This window comes from Oncorhynchus tshawytscha, linkage group LG16 (genome assembly GCF_018296145.1).
Source record: "Oncorhynchus tshawytscha isolate Ot180627B linkage group LG16, Otsh_v2.0, whole genome shotgun sequence".
Lineage (NCBI taxonomy): Eukaryota > Metazoa > Chordata > Actinopteri > Salmoniformes > Salmonidae > Oncorhynchus > Oncorhynchus tshawytscha.
This window is the reverse complement of record NC_056444.1, coordinates 23,888,252-23,909,573: the sequence shown is the minus strand read 5'-3', so window position 1 is coordinate 23,909,573 and position 21,322 is coordinate 23,888,252. Positions and strand designations below refer to the sequence as shown.

The 21,322-nt window shown below is 43.2% G+C and overlaps 1 protein-coding gene across 2 annotated transcripts; it reads left to right on the top strand.

Annotated features, from left to right (window-relative positions):
- The first annotated feature begins 4,146 nt into the window (after positions 1–4,146).
- Positions 4,147–18,809, top strand: LOC112215539 (calponin-3-like). Of its 2 annotated transcripts, none has more exons than XM_042299010.1 (7): positions 4,147–4,401; positions 15,161–15,282; positions 15,652–15,718; positions 16,165–16,302; positions 16,522–16,638; positions 16,987–17,133; positions 17,448–18,809. In XM_042299010.1, the coding sequence occupies exons 1-7, from the start codon at positions 4,345–4,347 to the stop codon at positions 17,817–17,819; spliced, it is 1,020 nt and encodes a 339-aa protein (XP_042154944.1). In that variant the 5' UTR covers positions 4,147–4,344; the 3' UTR covers positions 17,820–18,809. The 2 variants fall into 2 exon arrangements, with proteins under 2 accessions (XP_042154944.1, XP_042154945.1); XM_042299011.1 differs by lacking the exon at positions 4,147–4,401 and adding an exon at positions 4,431–4,541.
- Positions 18,810–21,322: the final 2,513 nt, after the last annotated feature.

Sequence of the window (21,322 nt, the reverse complement as noted above, 5' to 3'; positions counted from 1 at the left end):
GTCCCAAGTCCAGGATGTCCTCCACTCCTGGCTTTCCTCCCAAGCCCAGGATCCCTGCTCCTCCTGGGCACGCGGCTTGGTCCGTGGGTGGTGGGATCTTCTGTCACGAATGTTGTTGTAAGAATCAGGAACAGACATGAAACAAGACAGGAACAGTGTCAGCACACGAGTATACAAGGACATATGACAATCAATGCTGAAGCGGAGAACAGAGCGGGGGAAAAGACAGATATAGGGGAGGTAATGACAGAGTCCAGGGGAGTCCAATAATCGCTGATCTGCGTGACGGGGGAAAGCAGGTGTGCGTTATGATGGTGGCAGGAGTGCTGGGGAGCCTGGCGCCCTCGAGCGCCAGGGGGGAAAGAGCGAGAGCAGGGGTGACAGTACCCCCCCGTCTAGGGACACGACCCGGCGTCCCACCTGGGTGAGCCTGACGGGCCGGCAGGGGCGCTGGACTAGCCGGTTGGGCATGAAATCCTGACGAACCGGCAGAGGCATGAGAGCCTTGCGAGCCGGCTGAGGCATAGGAGCCTGACAATCCGGCTGAGGCATGAAGGCCTGTCGATCCCACTGAGGCCTGGGTGCCCGATGATCCGGCGGAGGCGGAGTAGCCTGACGAGCCAGCTGAGGCCTGACGTGGAAAGGGCGACTTCTGAGCCAACTGGGGCAAGAAACCTCTCGAGCCAGCTAGAGTGTGACAGCCGGACAAGCTGGCTTAGGCACCCCCAGTTCCATCGGTGGCGGTCCCCGAACCCGACGTCACCGCCAACCGGAAAGCCACTCCCCGATGCTTTGTTTGGTGGCTTCAGCATTCTGTAAGGACCGATGCTGGAGTAGAGAAGCAGGGAGTGAAACATTTCATCAGGAACAGACATGAAACAAGACAGGACCAGTGTCAGCAAACGGGAATACAAGGACATATAACAAACAATGCTGAAGCTGGGAACAGAGTGGGGGCACAGACAGATATAGGGGAGGTAATGACAGAAGTGATTCAGGTGAGTCCAATAATTGCTGATGGGCGTGATGGGGGAAGGCAGGTGTGCGTAATAATTGTGGCAGGAGTGCGTAATGTTTGGAAGCCTGGCCTCGAGCGCCGGGGAGGAAGACCGGGAGCAGGCGTGACAGTTCAACTACAATGGACATAGACTATAATGGAAACGTTGAGTTTTACTGGCCCAGAGAAAGGGAAAAGTCTGTATTCTGTTGCTGACGTTTCCGCTATTTATAAGTCTTATCTTAGAATGTCAGTGTGACAAATATACACGTTGCTAAATCTGTCTCGGTCGATAACAGTAGAGACTTGGCACAGGGCTTTCCTATACTTTTTCATGGTTAAATAAAAGACAATTGGTAGGGTCTCAAACCCCAAATTGTACTTATTTATGTCCTGACAACAACACATGGTCTTTCAAATTGGATAATGTACATTGAGACTAAGCATGTTGACACATTTTCAGAACTCTGTATGTTTAGTCCATCCTTAAGTTCAGATACGAGCATAAACTCATTCAACCTAATATGGTCATGGATGTGTGACATCTTGTTCCTGTTGAGAACGCACTGGGCACAACCACTGTCATGGCCCGAGTCCATACATCTCAAACCACCAAATTATACACAAACCTAAAGGCTTGCAGCATGCAGCATCTGCCATTTAATTAACTCACAGACCACATCATAACCCACATCAAGACACCAATGGGAATAGGAGCCCCTACACACACACACACACACACACACACGCACACACACACACACACACTCACTCGTCCTGGTAACACACACACACAAGGTGAAGTGATCGAACTTAGAGAGCTTTTTAGGATGTTTGCAGCATGTATTTATTTTATTTGACCAGGTTAGTCTCATTTAGATAAAAATATATATATATTTGAAAACTGAGCATTCATGTCTGTATTTGCAAATTCATGTTATCAGAGTCATCATCAGGTTATACCAGATGTTAGACAAGGTAGGGCTGAGCGCACCTTGTCTGAGTTAAATAAATCACTCTAGACTGGTAGGTAAAAGACATGCAGGCCTTACGTTAATGATGAGATGGATCTCGACAACATAGAAAATATGTCTTGGAACATGCATGGGCTACACAGACTGCTAACCTCAAAAACCCAGCAGAAGAGAGGTAATGTCTGAGGTATGACTCAGCACACACACAGACCATATCTTTTGAAATCAGAGCTCTTTTAGGTCGACCTCTATGAGGATGACACAAGTGGGTCAGTAACAAATGCCACTCTGGCCTCTTACAACGTGGAAAGGTACCGTATTGCTGACCATTTTAGAAGCTTGACCATGACATGCTAAAGGACTTGAGAGTAGGTCACTTAAATACAACAAAGGTCCAATGCAGCTGTTTTTATCTCAATATCATTCCTGGGTAACAATTAAGTACCTTAATGTAATGGTTTCCAGTTCAAATGAGCAAAAGTAAACAAAAATAGCTTTTTAGCAAAGAGCATTTTTTCAAGCCAGAATTTGGTGAATCCAGTTGAAAGCTATGATCCCTTATTGATGTCACTTGAGAAATCCATTTCAATCAGTGTAGATGAAGGGGAAGATGACAGGTTAAAGAAGGATTTTTAAGCATTGATACAATTGAGACTTGAATTATGTATGTGTGTCTTTTAAAGGGTGAATGGGCAAGACAAAATATTTAAGTGTCATTGAACGGGGTATGGTAGTAGGTGCCAGGTGCAATGGTTTGTGTCAAGAACTGCAACGCAGCTGGGTTTTTCACACTGAACAGTTCTTAATGTTTTGTACATTCAGTATATGCTCATCCTTCTTTCTGTTCTCTCTCCATCTGCCTCCAAGTGCCTGGGCCCTGGTCAAAACATAAGACAACTTGCAAGGCCAGATTGAACCATGGACTAGACGTCTCTATCACTCTAAAGTGCCTATAGCTCATTTACAGCCATCGGCCTTAGCCTGATGAATATGACTTAGGTTATTAAATGCTGTCTAAATTATGTTTTATGGTGACCCCTATCCTCAGAGAGGGGTCAACCTCTGGTTTCATAGGTTGTTAGAATTTAGAACCTATCAGAGGGTGAACATTTGCTGTTATTGGCAGAGAGGTTTGGAACTCTCTTTTTTATTGGCCTTAACTCATTTACCGCATAGTGATGTCACCGTAATTTCAGGCCGTAATTTCAAACAGCTTTTACACTAAAAGGGCATTATCATCATTTTCACAATTTCAAGGTATTATTCTAGCCTCATAGTGTGGAGATATGTAAAACACAGGAAAATCATGTTTTTGACTGCACTCTGCCTTTAAAGGTGACTGTACCAGGATGGAAGCAGAAGGAAATAACTCTGCCCATCTACTTTACCAGTTGAACAGGTTGAGTGTTGAAGCTTGTGAAACCAATTCTGTTCTAGAGGATTACCTGAGAACCTGAAACAGACAAATGGCATACTTTCAAATAGGGTCCCTTTATACAAACCACAAAGGTTGAGTGACATAGGAAGATAGATGTGTGTGTGTGTGTGTGTGTGCGTGCGTGCGTGTGTGTGTGTTGCTTGGATGGAGGACAATTTGCAGACTCAACACTTTGATTGGCAATCTGGCTATTTTTCATGGGGCAAATTATTGCACCAATAAAATTCATGGCAGCCAGCCAAGAATGAAATAATTTGTTATTTTACAAGCATGTAAGGCTGCAGTGATCCAATCAATCCAATTCATAAGAGGCACCAAGATCAGTTTTGTCAATATATGCTTATTATAGGGAATGTAAGTAAATAAATCAGTGTTTGGTTTATTTTAGTAGCCTACAAATCATCAAACAATGAAATTAAACCTATTACTTACCTAAAGATGTATTATAGGCTATGCTGTGCTTAATTTCCGTCCCTTTTCAGTGTAAATCAGTGATGTTTGTAGCCACAACAACATCATTAGACATCAAATGTCAAACCAAATGGACAGTAAAATCAGATAACATGGGATAGCTTGTTCCTGGTAAAATCACTAACATCATTCTCTTCCGTAGAAATGCACTACAGTAGCAGCCTCCAACAATGGGGAGAGGTATGTAGAATCCGCTCCTCTGATTGGCTCGGAAGGCTCCGTCAATGGTCTTGCGAAATTTTTTCCAAACAAAAATGAGGTATTGAAGCGAGAAGTTTTAGTCCGACCAGCCTCTGCGATACTCACAGTCCACACATTTGCACGGATTTAAACTCCTCCTTTGGACTGACTGAACGGGACGCCGAACTACGCTGTTCGTTGTGTGATACAAAGTAACCGAAAGGAATCGTTTTTGCTACTTTGTAGCAGTGGATATTGACTTTGGTTGTAAATCTAAAACAAATATGACTTCATTCAATAAGGGACCAGCCTACGGGTTATCAGCAGAGGTGAAAAGCAAAGTGAGTAAAGAACTAAAAAGTAAATCATTTGTTTGTTTTTTTATAACCACATTTTGGTTTGTAAATTATTGCCGTTATGGATAAACCAACTGAACCAACCAATTGCTGCTGCAGCTGAAATGGGCTACAGAGTTGAACATGTGAGTCGTCCTTGGTTTAATAGTTTGATGCACTGTTATGGCAGATCATCTTTGGTTATGATTAATAGGCTACAAGGGCCCTTTTCATATGGGACTATCCCCTACAGAAATTTAGACGGAAAAAAACAAGTTTCACATTAATTAAACTGTTTTAAACTACCAACTGTTTTTACTTAATTGTTTTTGAAAAACAATTATCACTGGAAGTAGCATGAGTGCAAGGCCAATGCATTGTTTGTAGCAGTGGGACAGGGAGGAGTTCGCTAGTGATGGTTCGTTCGAACGTTTTTTTTTTTTTTTTTTTTTTTAACAGTTAACCGAATCGCGTCTGTGAAAGAGCCTTTTTTAAATTATCTCCAGACAACGATTAACTGCAGAAAAGTTATACAAACATTCTCTGAATATTGTAATTCCCCACTGCAGGAACAATAGTAAGGTGAGAGACTTTTTCTGGTCCACACATTTATGCAGTGCGTTTTTTTTCTTTTTCTTCAGGCCGCCTAATATTTTCGTCATGTAAAGCTGTAGGATATTTGAACTCCCATGTCAAGATCTGACATAGTGCTAGGCAACTTTGTAGGTTTTACATTAGAGATCGGTTATTACTGAACGAATAGCCATTTTAGGAGCCAAATCACCTGCTGTTTTAACTGACCTGAGCCAAATAAGCCAGCTCACTGATAAGACTGACATCATTAGAGTCTGCAGTATAGGGGCAATGGGTAGGCTATGCCCCCACATTTAAATGTGGCAATGGGGGCTACACTGTAACTGTACAGCTGTCTGTCAGTCGGAGATGTTATAACAGGTTATTTAGTGTAACTTGAACAACAAATGCAATGAAAGGTGAATTATCGGGTTGGGCCCTGGTTTAAAGCCACAATCCTGAAATTGTGTTTCAGCCAAATGGCAGCCCATATAAATGAGAGAAATGTAACCACCAAATCTCTATTTTTTTGTTTGTGATTTCACATTTTTGAGAAACTTGCCCCAAACAGCAAGTCACTTCCTCAAATCACTTAGCCATGAACTCACTCATAAAAACAGAAACTCTGCTGTATTCTTTGACAGTCTCTCTTTGGTCAAGGTATTACAAGTTATGACTCTTACGTAGGTTAGTATCAAATTATTTGTTATTTTAAAAAATAAAAATGGTGTAATTTTACCCCCAACTTCATGTTATCCAAGTACGATCTTGTCTCATCGCTGCAACTCCCCAACAGGCTCGGGAGAAGCGAAGGTTGTGTCATGCATCCTCTGAAACATGACCCGCCTAGCCACTCTTCTTAACAACCACTCACTTAACCCAGAAGCCAGCCTCACCTATGTGTCAGAGGAAACACTGTTCAACTGACGACCGTGGTCAGCTTGCAGGCGCTCGGCCCGCCACAAAGAGTTGGTAGAATGCGATGAGCCAAGTAAATTCCATCAGCATATCGAATGAGCGACATGAGCTGGTAGCATTCTGGACCATTGCTACTCTAACTTCCACGATGCATACAAAGCCTTCCCTCCCTTCGGCAAATCTGACCATGACTCTATTTTGTTCCTCCCAGCCTATAGACAGAAACTAAAACAGGAAACGCCTGTGCTCAGATCTATCCAACACTGGTCTGACCAATCGGATTCCAAGCTTCAAGATTGCTTTGATCACGTGGACTGGGATTTGTTCCGGGTAGCCTCAGGCAACAACATTTACGTATACGCTGACTAGGTGAGCACGTTTATTAGTCTGTGCATCGGTGGGGATGTACCCACTGACTATTAAAACCTTCTCTAACCAGAAACTGTGGATTCATGGCAGCATTCGCACAAAACTGAAAGCACGAACCACCGTTTTTAATTATGGCGAGGCGACTGGAAACATGACCGAAAACAGTGTAGCTATTCCCTCCGCAAGGCAATCAAACACGCAAAGTGTCAGTATAGAGACAAAGTAGAGTCACAATTCAACGGCTCAAATGGGAGACATATGTGGCAGGGTCTACAGTCAATCACAGATTACAAAAAGAAAACCAGCCCTGTTGCGGACATCAACGTCTTGTTCCCAGACAAATTAAACAACTTCTTTGCTCGCTTTGAGGACAATGCTGTGCCACTGACATGGCCCGCTACCAAAGCCTGTGAGCTCTCCTTCACCGTGGCCAACGTGAGCAAAATATTTCAACATGTTTACCCTCACAAGGCTGCCGGCCCAGACGGCATCCCTAGACGTGGCTTCAAAGCATGAGCAGACCAGCTGGCTGGTGTGTTTATGAACATTCAATCAATCCCTATCCCAGTCTGCTGTGCCCACAGGCTCCAAGATGGCCACCATTGTTCCTGTTCCCAAGAAAGCTAAGGTAACTGAACTAAATGACAATTGCCCTGTAGCACTCACTTCTGTCATCATGAAGTGCTTTGAGAGACTAGTCAAGGATCATATCACCTCCACCCTACCTGATACCCTAGACCCACTCCAATTTGCTTACCGCCCCTATAGGTCCACAGACAATGCAATCGCCATCACACTGCACACTGCCCTATCCCATCTGGACAAGAGGAATACCTATGTAAGAATGCTGTTCATTGACTACAGCTCAGCATTTAACACCAGAGTACCCTCCAAACTGGTCATTAAGCTCGAGACCCTGGGTCTCGACCCCGCCCTGTGCAACTGGGTCCTGGACTTTCTGACTGGCCACCCCCAGGTGGTGAGGGTAGGAAACGACATATCTACCCAGCTGATCCTCAACACTGGGGCCCCACAAGGGTGTGTTCTCAGCCCTCTCCTGTACTCTCTGTTCACCCATGACTGTGTAGCCATGCACGCCTCCAACTCAATCATCAAGTTTGCAGACGACACTACAGTGGTAGGCTTGATTACCAACAACGACAAGAATGCCTACAGGGAGGAGGTGAGGGCTCTCGGAGTGTGGTGTCAGGAAAATAACCTCACTCAACAAAACAAAGGAGATGATCGTGGACTTCAGTAATCAGCGGAGGGAGCATCCCCTCATCCACATTGACGGGACAGTAGTGGAGAAGGTGGAAAGTTTTATGTTCCTCGGCGTACACATCACGGACAAACTGAAATGGTCCATCCACACAGACGGCACGGTGAAGAGGGCGCAACAGCGTCTTTTCAAGAGGCTGAAGAAATTTGGCTTGTAACCTAAAACACAAACTTTTATAGATGCACAATCGAGAGCATCCTGTCGGGCTGTATCACTGCCTGGTATGGCAACTGCTCTGCCCATAACCGTAAGGCTCTCCAGAGGGTAGTGAGGTCTGCACAACACATCACCGGGGGCAAACTACCTGCCCTCCAGGACACCTACAGCACCTGATGTCACAGGAAGGCCAAAAAGATCATCAAGGACAACAACCACCCGAGCCACTGCCTGTTCACACCGCTATCATCCAGAAGGTGAGGTTAGTACAGGTGCATCAAAGCTGGGACAGAGCGACTGGAAAAACAGCTTCTATCTCAAGGCCATCAGACTGTTGAACAGCCATCACTAACATAGTGGCTGCTGCCAACTTAGACTCAAATCTCTGGCCACTTTAATACCTTACTTTAGTCACATTAAATAACACTATTTTAATGTCTACATATCCTACATGATTCATCTCATATGTATATACCATATTCTATACCATCTACTGCATCTTGCCTATGCCGCACGGCCATCGCTCATCCATATATTTATATGTATATATTCTTATTAATCTCTTTACATATGTGTGCGTATAAGGTAGTCATTGTGAATTTGTTAGATTACTTGTTAAATATTACTGCTCTTTCAGAACTATAAGCACAAGCATTTCGTGACACTCGCATTAACATCTGCTAACCATGTGTATGTGACCAATAAAATTGGATTTGATGTCCCACTGGTTCATAACACATTGGCCTAGGCTACCGAAGTTGTCCCCCTGTAGGAAATGACTGAATCATGACATCGTCGATCAGCCTATCCATCGGAAACAGGACGTTCAAGGCCGAAGGCGCATAGCCTACTCAGGCCCATGTGTAATGTTTATGTGAAACTGTGTACCGTTTCTATCTGCCCTGTCTCGGTTTGAATTGATAGCAGTGGTGCCAGATGCCAGCCAATGTTTCTCTCTCTCTCCTGATAAAAGATAAGCATGCAGTCATAGTCTGCTGTTGGCCAATGATGTGAAAATCCAGTTAGAGAGGGATGATAATGAATATTTTTCAACAATCCTTGAGGAGAAATTGACCAGGAGCGCAAAAACTTGTGAACAACACAGTGGAATCAAGGCTACTGTATTTAAGTGTGTTGCAGAACGATGAGATCATCAACAAACCCAGTGTTAGAGTAGCCTACACAGTCCATTCATACATTGCCTTGCACTGGCTGGCTTTCAAGTGACAGATTTCTATGTCAACCTTTGGCACACTAAGTCAAGAATTTGTCAAACACTCCAGCAGATTGTGAATTTATCAAGCTCTGATTAAATACACACTGCAGAAACTGGAGGAAACTATACATGCAATCACGCGTATTGTACAGGCTTCTTTGGAAGTCACATGTCAGAGATGCTTAGAATTCCTCAATGATTCCTCTCTATTACCAACATCCCCTAGTCTCACACTTCCTGAACGTGAGAAACTGGAACCTGGAAACCAGCAACAAACAACCCAATCTGAAAGATCTCTAATTCACTGAGCTATGGTGCTCTCTCCTATGATTTGTCATTTTGAGAGGTCTCTCTCTGCCTGAAGCTGGGATATTACGAGTATAAATTCATTAAGCTGTGGTTCCAAGCAGAGTTATAATCCTGTGGCTCAAACCATCTGTTTCTCATGCCTTAATGAGACCCGACCACCTCATTCCTTAATTAGCACAGTTTCTGTTGTGGTCCATCTGATCCATAAAGTGGTTCAAGACAGGCTACAGTTTTAGGCTACAGCGTCATGTCTCCTAGCTGTACCTACTGCCCCTGTTTACATTTGTACTTTAATTCACATTGTGGTGGTATGAAAATCTTTTAGTTAAGGTAATCTCTTGAACCTTGACAGGATCAGATGAGCGATACTAGTACAGCCAAACGCTGGCTCAGCCGGGAAAATATTAAAATTATGTTAGCTCTCGTTCTTCTAATGCGTATGTGCTTTCTGATATTTTCCAGGGTGGCTGCCAACACACATGCTTTATTTGAGGGCTAATTGTGATAAATATCCAGTGCATTCTGAAAGGGGAAATGGAAAGCAGCTTAGTTTCCAATGTAAATGCTTGCTAATGTCGAAAGATGACCAGCAACTGTCATTCAACCACACACACGCGCACTTTAAATTAATAATAGTTGTTGTCCTTTCCTGCTTGATTATGTTAGAGAAAAAGCTGAATGTTTGGAACAGTCTGTGTTCCAAAGTTACTTTCCTCAGCCCATATTGTTTATAAAGTCAAACCACCACTTTACTTATTTGTAATCAAACAAGCCAGCAGTGCTTTCCAAGGGATCACCGCCACTCAGGTTGAAGTGTTGACCAAATGTTTGACTGTCTGACTAACTGGTGTTTTTTTTTGGGCTTGGACTTCTCAAGTGTTTGTAAAATAGAGCAGGAATTCCCTCTGGAGCCTGGGAGCACATGAACTCACATCTGTCATATCTTTCCTACAGCAGTTGGAGGGTGGTGAACTTAGAGTTTGACTGCTCTTGTTAGGGTAGAGCTTTAGCTGAATCCGGTGCTGTGTGAAAGAGGGAGTCGTATTAATGAGGTCAGAAGACGTTGGGTCACCACCAAGTATCCTATAGCCCTCCTGAGAATTTCATGTTGCGTTTGTTTTCATTTCAGCCCAAAGGTTTCAGAAGTAAAGATTTCCACCCAGAAAAAAACAACTTAATGTTCAGTTTGTTTCTCACCCAAAGGGTTTCAGTAGTAAATATTATATTTTCTCCAGCCGGGTCTGATAGGAGATCCCATCACATTTATCTGATTACTTACTAATACATGCTTGCTAAAATAGTTGATTGTAGATAGTGGGGCTACAAAGCTTCGCCATTCATGTAGGTCTGACTCTGCCTTGTTTGTTTTTCCACTCCATTGAAGTCTTTGGGTGGGCGAGTTGTTGGTTCCTCAAGCAAACAGAGCATTTGGTTGTATATCTCTACTGAATCTTTGGCAGGAAAGAGATTGCAGACGTGCAGTCTTGGAACCACAAGACACACAACAATGCAAGCTCTGTCATCTCCTCTGCTCTCCTCTACCTCAATGTGTGTTTTCTCTAGTGGCCCTGGAGCAGGCAGGGAGACCTGGATAGGAGCCCGGGGTTGGCTGAATGAGGCCCATCTCAGGCTTCCCTGGCTTTGAAACAGAACATGAAAAATGAGTCTAGGTAGTCCTTCTCAAAAGTCCAGGTAGTCCCTCCATGTTTTAGTATTTTTCTATGCTTTGGTGCCTGATGAAAATAACCCAGATATGTGGTGGAGGACTGGTTATTGTGGGGTTGTCTTACCCCTCCCAGTACCATTACTACCAATGTGGGGGGAGTGCTGCAGAGAGAAGTGTTGGGGGATGGAGTGTTCCCCTGCTATTTGCTGACAGGAGACAATTCCCTCCCTGCTATGGTTCAGGCTGGATTTTCTTTTCACAGTGAGACTGATTCCTGAATTCCTTGTTCTGTCGCGTTAACCCCTGAGATGCTGTTTTGGGGTGAACAGAAATTGAGCCCTTTTCCTGAAACCATTGTTCAGCTTTTTTTACTTTCTCATCCCCAAGATCGACACTGGGTGTTTCACCAACCTTGACATGTTCAACTTTGATGAAGGCTAATGTTAGCTAGTGCACTTATTTATTTGTGATAACACTATTGCCTGTAACAACATGTTAAAGGCTTAATCTACGATTTGTTGACTCTGTTGGAATTTTTTGTTATTGTTAATTAAGCAAGAAACCAACTAACATCATAAGCTCTTTCCACATGTCTCAAGTTTGGTTTTTATTAAGGCTCCAAACTATATGTAAACATTTTCTAGTTCACTACATATTTTATAGCACGGCCAATCACTTCACATTATGTGGTCTACGGAGCGTTTTCCGAGCTAACGGATGGATAGTGGTTAAATATGAATGAATACCAGCTGGACTGTTTGTTCAATACTTCGTCATGTGTGTGATTGAACAAATAATTAATCAAGTGGGGGTCATTCTGGTCATAGACTCTGTCAAGTTCCCTGTTGGATATGCCCTCAATTCTTTAAGATATTGTATAAATGGGACCGATAACTTGATTGTAAGGAACTTCATGACTATATAATTCCCTTTCACAATAAATTGTTTCAAAGAGAAACAATACCAGACTGGATGATACACATGTTATTGATTTTAAACAACGATTGCCTCAACAGTGGTGTATCTAGCCTATATTGAATTGATCGTGTTGGACTTCTGGGGCATTTTCTCCCTTTTTAAACCTTCTTCTCCGTCCAGATGTTTTCTAGGTTCTGCAACGTCATCAGGAAATGCTTTGGAGTACAGTGTTGGGTTGTGGAAGACGGGCTTGTCTGGGGTTCAATTCCAGTGGGGTTTAGCCCATGTAGCTTTCCAGATTTCTCCTCAGAAGCTTTCCGTTTAACGACTCCAAGACATAAGAGAACTGGGGGGAGTTGGCAGTGTTCCTAGACTAGTACTGCTGTGCTGGGAGAGAGAAGTGAAGAAAGAGAAATCTCTCCCCTCTCTAATCCTCCCTGATTTCTCTGAGGGCTCTGTGTGTTCTCGGGTGATGGTTTGGCTTCCAGCTGCTGTCAGTCAGTGGCACAAAAAGCCTCTGATGAATTTTTGTAAATGACAGTGTGCTGTCAAGCTGTTCAGAAGGGATGGACAAGTTCCTCTATATCCCTTCCACTCCATCCCAGTCCTCTCATTGAGTCATGTTTTGCAACTAGAACCCCACTTTGGCCTTTTTACAAGATGGAGGGACGTTTGAAGATTTGTCTTTGCCTGTTATTATGTGAGAACAGGGCCTCGTTTCTCCCTCTCTCCCCCTCTCTCTCATACACACGTACACCGCTTCAGAGAGGGCATGTCTTTCTGGTGACGGCCTTCACATTCCAGCTGACAGGATTTAGTGTGTGTGTGTGTGTGTGGGGGGGGGTGATAAACTGCAGTTAAATGAAAACAAGCCTTTCTCTGCCGAGTAGGGGGGGAAGAAGTTGGCTACAAGTTTGTGGGCTTCAAGCTTTCAGTCTTGCATAGTAGTGCTAAAAGGCTGTCATTACCCCAATGGCTTTATTAGCTTTCAAATGCCTGGTTTACATAGCCTACATATAGCATCCCTCTTGAATCCCAGTATTAACATGTGGTGCTAAAGAGCTAATATCCGCACACTTGGAATAAGCTACAGTTGTAGAGTAAAGGTGAAACAAAGAATGGACTATAATGTAAGGAGAGGAGTGGAATGCAGGCTAGATGCTTTGTCTTCCTCTTTGACTAGATTATAGAGATGAGGTTGTTTGTTTAACTGACTCCCGTGTGAACTGTGCAGTGCACTTGTTAAAAGCCCATGTTTATAGGACATAGGCCAATGTTGAAGTGTTTGTTTACAATGGAATATGAACTAATGGGTGACTGTAGCTGTGAAGCACAGTTAAATATACTCAGTAGTGTGACATTTGTAGAAAGGACCTGGAAAAGTTCCATGGCATTGTGCAATCTAATTGTGGGTAATTGACAGTTCAGTGCTTAGTCATTTACAGTAGATTACAACACATTCAATGTAACATTTTTAGCAGATCCAGAGAGCCAGCTTGGAAGGTTTCCAAGCCCTTGACTTCTCGTGGTGTGTGTAATGGAGAGAAAGCAGTGGGAGAAGAAGAGGAGCATGCCATTGTAATTGGCTTCACATACACTCTTCCTCCGATGGCTACTGTCCATGCCATGATGCCAATAGCATCACTTCCCCTCTGAGCTGTGTCCTGGTGCACATTAGCTACCCAGCATCTTAGTGAGCTGACCCTGGGAGAACGGACTGTCACTAAAACACAAGACCACAAATACATTATTGCCATTTTATTTTCCTGGCAATAGACCAGGATTAAAGTGCTCTAGAAAAAACTACATCTGACTACACCAATGGCCTTAAGTGTCTTCGTTTGTGCTAGTGTCTGTCAGTCTTGAAAATAGCTTCTCTTTTAGTTCTCAGTAAACCATGGTTGCATCATGGGCTCCCTTATGAACAACGTGAATTTGTGTGTATTTTTTTCTCGCACTGGCTTTGAAGCCGATGTGGGAATCTGAAAGCATTTCTGACCTAATGTTGAGACTCACTAGGACGGTTGACGTCTTTACTGTTTGTTTGGACCCAATAAGGTTCTAACAACAATCTATATTACATGAATCACTTAGCTAAATCACTTAGACTGCTGCGTCACTCAGGAGCCAAAGGCACGGCATCTCAGTGCTAGAGGTGTCACTATAGACCCTAGTTCAATTCCAGGCTGTATCACAACCGGCCGTGATTGGGAGTCCCATAGGGCGTCGCACAATTGGCCCAGCGTTTGTCTGGGTTAGGCCGTCATTGTAAATAAGAATTTGTTCTTTAAACCTCCTTAAGGATCGGAACTTTTTTTTTTTTTTAATTTTCGCATAAAATGACATATCCAAATCTAACTGCCTATAGCTCAGGACCTGAAGTAAGGATATGCATATTCTTGATACCATTTGTTTGTGGAAATGTGAAATGAATGTAGGCGAACATAACACATTTATAAAAGATAATACAAAGAAAAAAAACATTTTTTTTTTTGTTCCATCATTGAAATTCAAGAGAAAGGTCACAATGTACTATTCCAGGTTAGGAGCAATTTCGATTTTGGCCACTAGATGGCAGCAGTGTGTGTGCAAAGACTGATCAAATGAACCATTGCCTTTCTATTCGAAATGTTTTATTGAGACTGCCCAAATGTGCCTCATTTGGTTTATTAATAAATGTTCAAGTAAATAACTGTACCCTCTCCTCAAACAATATAATGGTATTCTTTCACTGTAATAGCTACTGTAAACTGGACAGTGCAGTTAGATTAACAAGAATTTAAGCTTTCAACCCATATCAGATATGTCTGTCCTGGGAAATGTTCTTGTTACTTACAACCTCATGCTAATCACATTAGCCTACATTAGCTCAACCATCCCGCGTGGGGGGACACCGATCCCGTAGAGGTTAACTGACTTACCTCGTTAAATTAGAAAATAAACGTCTGGTTGGCACAACATTTAAAGCCAAACGTCTGGGCTTTTATGCTATTCCAGACAGAAGGTCAACATTTGAGCTTTAAGCCCCCCCCAGTCCCAGCCTGTTGATTTACCCCACAGCTCAGTACTTACTCTGCTGAAATGACACCCTATTCCTTTTATAGTGCACTACTTTTCACCAGGGCTCTAATCAAAAGTAGTACACTAAATAGGGAATAGGGTGCCATTTGGGGCAGATATGTAAAAGCCCAGCTTGCTAACAACTTCTTACAGTCTTCTCTATGTAAAACTTTTTTTATTTTATTACAATGTCAAAGGACATTATGAAACACGCCATGCAACCCTGTAGCTTGAACATAGATGTTCCTCTAGGTTCTGAGAACTTTTACTAACCCACTGTGTGCTTTCACCTTCTCAGATCGCAGGCAAATATGACATGCAAAAGGAGGAGGAGCTTCGGTTCTGGATCGAGGAGGTGACGGCGATGGCCATTGGCGAGAACTTCCAGAAGGGCCTAAAGGATGGAGTCATCCTGGGAGAGTAAGTGTCTGTGTGTTTACTGCAGGGCTGACGGTGACCGAGGGTTGACATTGCTGTGTGTGTGCGCCCTCCACACTATGCTGTGATCTACAGCTAATGTTTGCAGAGTGGAGACTGACTAAGATTTTACATATGAGTAATCAATCACACTCCAGTCTATCCACAGATTGATGTGGTGATTTGCATTTTGTCTGTCAGCATATTTCCCCCCCAAGGATTATATATATATATTTTTTTTCATTGAACTTGAATAGTTTAAACTGAATGTGTGTGTAAGATGCATAAACATTTCGCTACACCTGCGATAACATCTGCAAAATGTGTACGTGACCAATCAGATTTGATAGACTGACCTTCTCTCTTTCTTAGATTGATAAACAAACTGCAACCTGGCTCGATAAAGAAAATTAACCACTCACAACTGAACTGGCACAAGGTAGGCTAACCTAAACCTCAATGTATGGAGTTGTTTAGAGTACTGTCTTCTGTAATTTCCGTAACTTCCGTAAAAAAAAGCACAAAGACAAAAGGGTGGCTGTTTAGCTCATTAATACCGTTTAAGACCTGCAAGCCATATGTCATGCATGGAGAATAAATGGACTCCTTCATTAAGCCTTCAGCTCACTCTCTCTCCTCACTCTGGCTCTCACACACACACACACACACACACAACACCTTCTTTATGGAGTTATTACTTCCTGATGTTCTTACTAAAGCCCCCCCCATATCTGCTATGCCCATCAGGAGGATATAATGTCACAGAACATTCTGATAGAAATGTAATGTGTAGAAAATATATTATTGTCTTGTCTGAAATAATAGGGAATCGTGCCAGCTCTATTCAATCTATTTCTATCTGTAACCTGTGTTTTGTTCCCCCAGCTGGAGAACCTTGGCAACTTCATCAAAGCCATCCTGGCCTACGGCATGAAGCCCAATGACATCTTCGAGGCCAACGACCTGTTTGAGAACGGCAACATGACCCAAGTCCAGAGCACATTGCTCTCCCTTGCTAGCATAGTGAGTGTGATACCCAGGGGGGTAGAAAGACTTCCTTAATTATGAATAGTATTTAGATTTTTTTTTAAACATATAAGACATGTTATGGTACAGTTAGTGTCTGCTGGGAGAAAGACTGACACCTACTGTAAAGTGTTACCAAGACATTCTGATAGGGTTCCTTCTCTCCAAGGGACTTGTAGCATCAATATATTTCCACATTCTTATCTTCTTCCACAGGCAAAGACCAAAGGCATGCACACATCGTGTGACATTGGTGTGAAATACGCAGACAAACAGACACGCCATTTTGATGACGATAAGATCAAGGCTGGACAATGCGTCATCGGACTGCAGGTAAGACATGCTGATGCTCAAACAGCCACAGGTTGTTGGACTGTTACTGGATGTGACCTATATAATACAATGTTTGTTTTTTTGTTCATTATTATACCTTTCAATATTTTGCCAATGGAAATCATCCTGATTTAATGAATGTTTTGTATGTAGCTTATTTAACTGATTCTTCAATTGCTTGTAATAGATGTAGGATGGCAGGTAGCCTAGCGGTTAAGAGCGTAGGGCCAGTAACCTGGTTCTAATCCCCAAACAAACTAGGTGAAGTCGCTCTGGATAAGAGTGTCTGCTAAATGACTAAAATGTAAGTGTAATACGTCTATTCAGCTATGTTCCTGTGTGTTTTAGATGGGGACCAACAAGTGTGCGAGCCAGGCTGGTATGACAGCATATGGGACCAGAAGACATCTTTACGACCCAAGGTCCCAGACAGACAAGCCTTATGACCAGACCACCATCAGTCTGCAGATGGGTACCAACAAAGGAGCCAGCCAGGTATAACCAATTATGTATATAAACACTGTGAATGTCTATGGGTAGAACGAACACTGATGCATTTATAGGGGTCTACTTCGATGGAACCTATGTAATGGAAGGAACTAGCTAGCAAGTGCTACTTTCAAGAGAGCTAAGGGAATGTAATGGAGAGCAATGGGATCTAGTGTACAATATGACGGAGACTTCACATGGCTTTTCATTGCACATCGCCATAATCACATGGTTGATGATACGTATATTTGTCTTGAAGACAATTAAAGTCAACAACTGTTTTCCTGGAAAGCTCCTAAAGTGTGACCCCCCTCCCCCAGGCTGGTATGTCCTGCCCGGGAACGCGTCGGGACATCTTCGACAATAAGCAGGTGCATCCAGTGGACAACTCCACCATCTCCCTGCAGATGGGCACCAACAAGGTGGCGTCCCAGAAAGGCATGAGTGCGTATGGGCTGGGACGCCAGGTGTACGACCCCAAGTACTGCGGCTCGCCCACTGAGCCCGTCATACATACCAACGGGAGCCAAGGCACGGGCACCAACTGCTCTGAGATCAGCGACAGTGACTATCAGGCAGAGGAATTCCTCCAGGAGGGAGAGGGGGAGGAGTACCCAGTGGCTTATCAGGAAGAGGACAACTACAGCGACGTGGCCCACTACAACAACATCGACCAGGGAATCGACTATTAGGGCTGTCCGGGGCCATCCAGCACTAGCCTGGTCCCAGATTAGTTTGTGCTGTCTTGCCAATGACCATAGGCGTTGGCAAGACCGCACAAACCGATCTGGGACCAGGTTAATCCGGCGCCACCTTAACACCACAACGACCGCTAGACGGAGCAGTATTAAACCAGTGTATTTTATTGATGACAAACAGAGCAAGTCTTTTGCTATCCTCGCTAATCTTCAAAAAATTTTTTATTGAAGCACAAGAGATAAATATTGTTCCTTCTCCACCACCTCCCCAACTCTCCTTCCATTTGAGCAGTAGTGTTCATGCCGATGTCGTTAAAGCATAAAGTGCTAAGATAGTGTTGGAGATGCTATATTATTATACTATTACATTATGAAGTATGGGACACTGTGAAGTAAAGATTAATTTTGCCAACTTTGTAGCATTTGCAACCATTCTACTTTTAATTTTTTTTTTATCCCTTAGACTTCTTTTACTGATCATATCATCCCTTTAAAGGAATTAATTCACCAACTGCTTTGCTTTCTGCCAACCTAAAAGGACCAATTATTACCTTTTTTACATCAATACAATTGAGTGAGCCTCAGAGTAACCAGTGGCTGTCTCGCCTTTACATTTTTTGGTATGTTTCAATACAAATCACTGCACCATTTATTTTCCTAAAATCGCACAGAGTAATTTCTAATGGCTATTCCATTAGACCAGATGCATACAGTAGGGCTAGTCTTATTGTGCCATGTCTCATGTTCTTATAGCCACCCTCCAGTCCCACTGTATTTATTGCCATGTCTCTCATTATAAACTAGTGTGGTGTCTGAAAAGGCACCCTATTCCCTATATAGTGCACTACTTTTAGCCAGGGCTCTGGTCTAAAGTAGTGCACTATATAGGATTCTATTTCAGACGCAGCCTGTCCTGTTATGTAATTATTTTTTTTAAAGCAAAAAATGTATGTTCCAAATAAAGCCTATTCCTTGGTTCTCCAAGCTTTCATAGTCCATTGTCAACTTTATTTGCACTGTCTTCCAATCTTTTATCAAATTTCCTCTGTATAAATCGGTAATGTAATTGAACCAGAATTAAATGACATGCCTGAAGCAGGAAGTATTTTTCCACATTGTGATTCTGATTGGCATTTGCCCTTTAATACTAACTGACTTGCAGGACTTTTGATTCCATTAGGAGGGCATGCTAGTCTTGTACATTTTATGATGACAAATTGGAACATCGCTGAGCTTTGGTTGTATATTAAAACTATTCATATAGACCTAAAATTACTCTCAATATTCTGTTTGAGGCTTTAGCCACAGTGGATGTCTCTCAGACGGCTTTTGGAAAGCAGCCCTCTGCCTGAATCGATGTCCCACAGTGCAGACTGTTGTAACTGCTCTGAGTGGAAAAGCAGTTTGTCTCAAAACTGAAACAAATAAGTCTGCAAAATAAAGTAATAGGATTTGTCTGGGCTAATAGTGCAATACTTTTGACTAGAACACTATGTAGGGAATAGGATGCCATTACTGACACTCCCACTGGCTGAAGAGAAACTTGCCTGATGTGCCTTTCCGTATATCAATTACTGACCATTTTTAGTCATATACTGTTAAATGAATCATTAAAATGTTAACTGCAGTCTGTGTGGCCTAAATAAATAACTGCATTTATGCTGCTTCTCAGGAATTGTTTTTCAATTGTGACAGTAAAGTAGAGCTTGATTAACTGTTCCAATGGCTTGGCCAGAGATCCAACCCAATAAACAACCATGACAGAGGACAAGCAGCTCAGCCAGCATCCACAGACATTTGGAAACTGAATTTAATTAAGCTAAGCTTTGCTGCTCTCTCTTTGTCCCACTCCTGAATGGAATAAGCAGAAGAAAGGCTGAACTGAAAGCAATGTGATGAGTGTGTTTTAAGAACTAGCATTCCTGTGTTCTGGGAAAGGGATGGTTGAGTGAGTCAGTTCTGAGGGTGGCTGGCTGTGTTCTGGACAACGTGTGTGTGTGGAGCGTTAGTGTTGGACATGGTCTGCAAAAAGGCGATGTATGGTAATTCACTCAAGGCCTCAATCTGGATGGAATGTTAAGAGCTGCAGCATTTGGTTTACTGGCTTTGTAAAGGCAGACCTAACATATTGTGTTACCCGCCACACCATTAACTTTTAGTGGAAATGCATGTACAAAGTGTTTCTCCTTTGGTGAGTCCACAATTATATATTAAGTACATCGCTCAAGGTCTTATAAATCTTGAAATCCACTTGTTTGCTTTCCATTGTCAAATTCACACTATCACAGTTTATGAATCATGCCTACTTATACACTGCGTCAACAGCATCATAGTTATTGGTAGCTGACCTCTTGTGTGTCCAGCCATGTGAAGAGCTAGTCAAACAGACTGTGTGTTCATACTGGGCTTCGTAACACCAAGGACGGTGACATGCCAACTCAACCAATGGGCTTCATGAGAAAACTCTGGCATTCATTCAAGAGCTGTCTCCTTTTTTAGCCCCAGTCAGTTCACTGCTTGGGAATAATCAGTGCTTTGTGTGTGAGCTTTGGAATCCAGGACGAAAACGCAAGACACAATTTTAGAGAAGGCAGCCCAAATAAGGTGGTTACCGCAGCAACCGCAGTAGGAAGGCCTTTAAAGGCAAGGCAGAACTCGAAAAGACCAGTCCTGCAGCATGGCGGGAGGCAAACACAAACCGTGTTGATACCTAGCCCCCCCCACACACACACACAGCTCAGGGCCAAAAACATGTCAGGAAGCCTGTGTACTGAAGGTCTTTGATAAACGATGTGTGGTAACCATTACCCACGGACTGTTACTGTTTAAGAGACTACTTTTCGGTCTTGGTTCATTTCCATATTTGCGGTGTCTTTTGGTCAGTTACAGTAACTTGAGAAAGTTTACCAATGATTTTAATAGGTAACAGAGAAGGTACAGTGGTGTGTATTCACATTGCAGCTGAGGAAATCTAGCATTGTGGCTGACATTGAAGCCTCATCGTTTCTCAATGCCCAGAGATCTTCCAATCAGTCAACACATCTATGAGAGGACCAGGCTTCAGACGGAGGGTCTGTGGTTTGAAACTGCTTTTAGCTTCATCTCAGGTTATCAACCATGCATATTTTGAAAAATGTTTTGGTAATAATACCACCATGCATATTTCTATTGATTTCATATTACTCGAGTGGCCTGGTTTTGCAGTGTAACGTGATAGAGCCGCGCAGGGAATTAATGACACATGATGGATGGTTGGTTGCCTCCAAAGACAATAGAAAAGAAGGAGACTGTGGGCTAGCGTCTCTCCGAGGTCTGGACTTTATTAGCTGAGAGCTCCAGCTAGCTGCTCCTCGGGCTGTAACTCAACGAATCTCGCCTGGGATGGGGGGAACAGGGGATGAGGGGAACAGGGGTTAGGGGGAGGATATATCAGGCTCCTGACAGATACATGGACATGGAGGCTAGGGGGATGTGTGTGTGTGTGCGTGTGCGTGTGC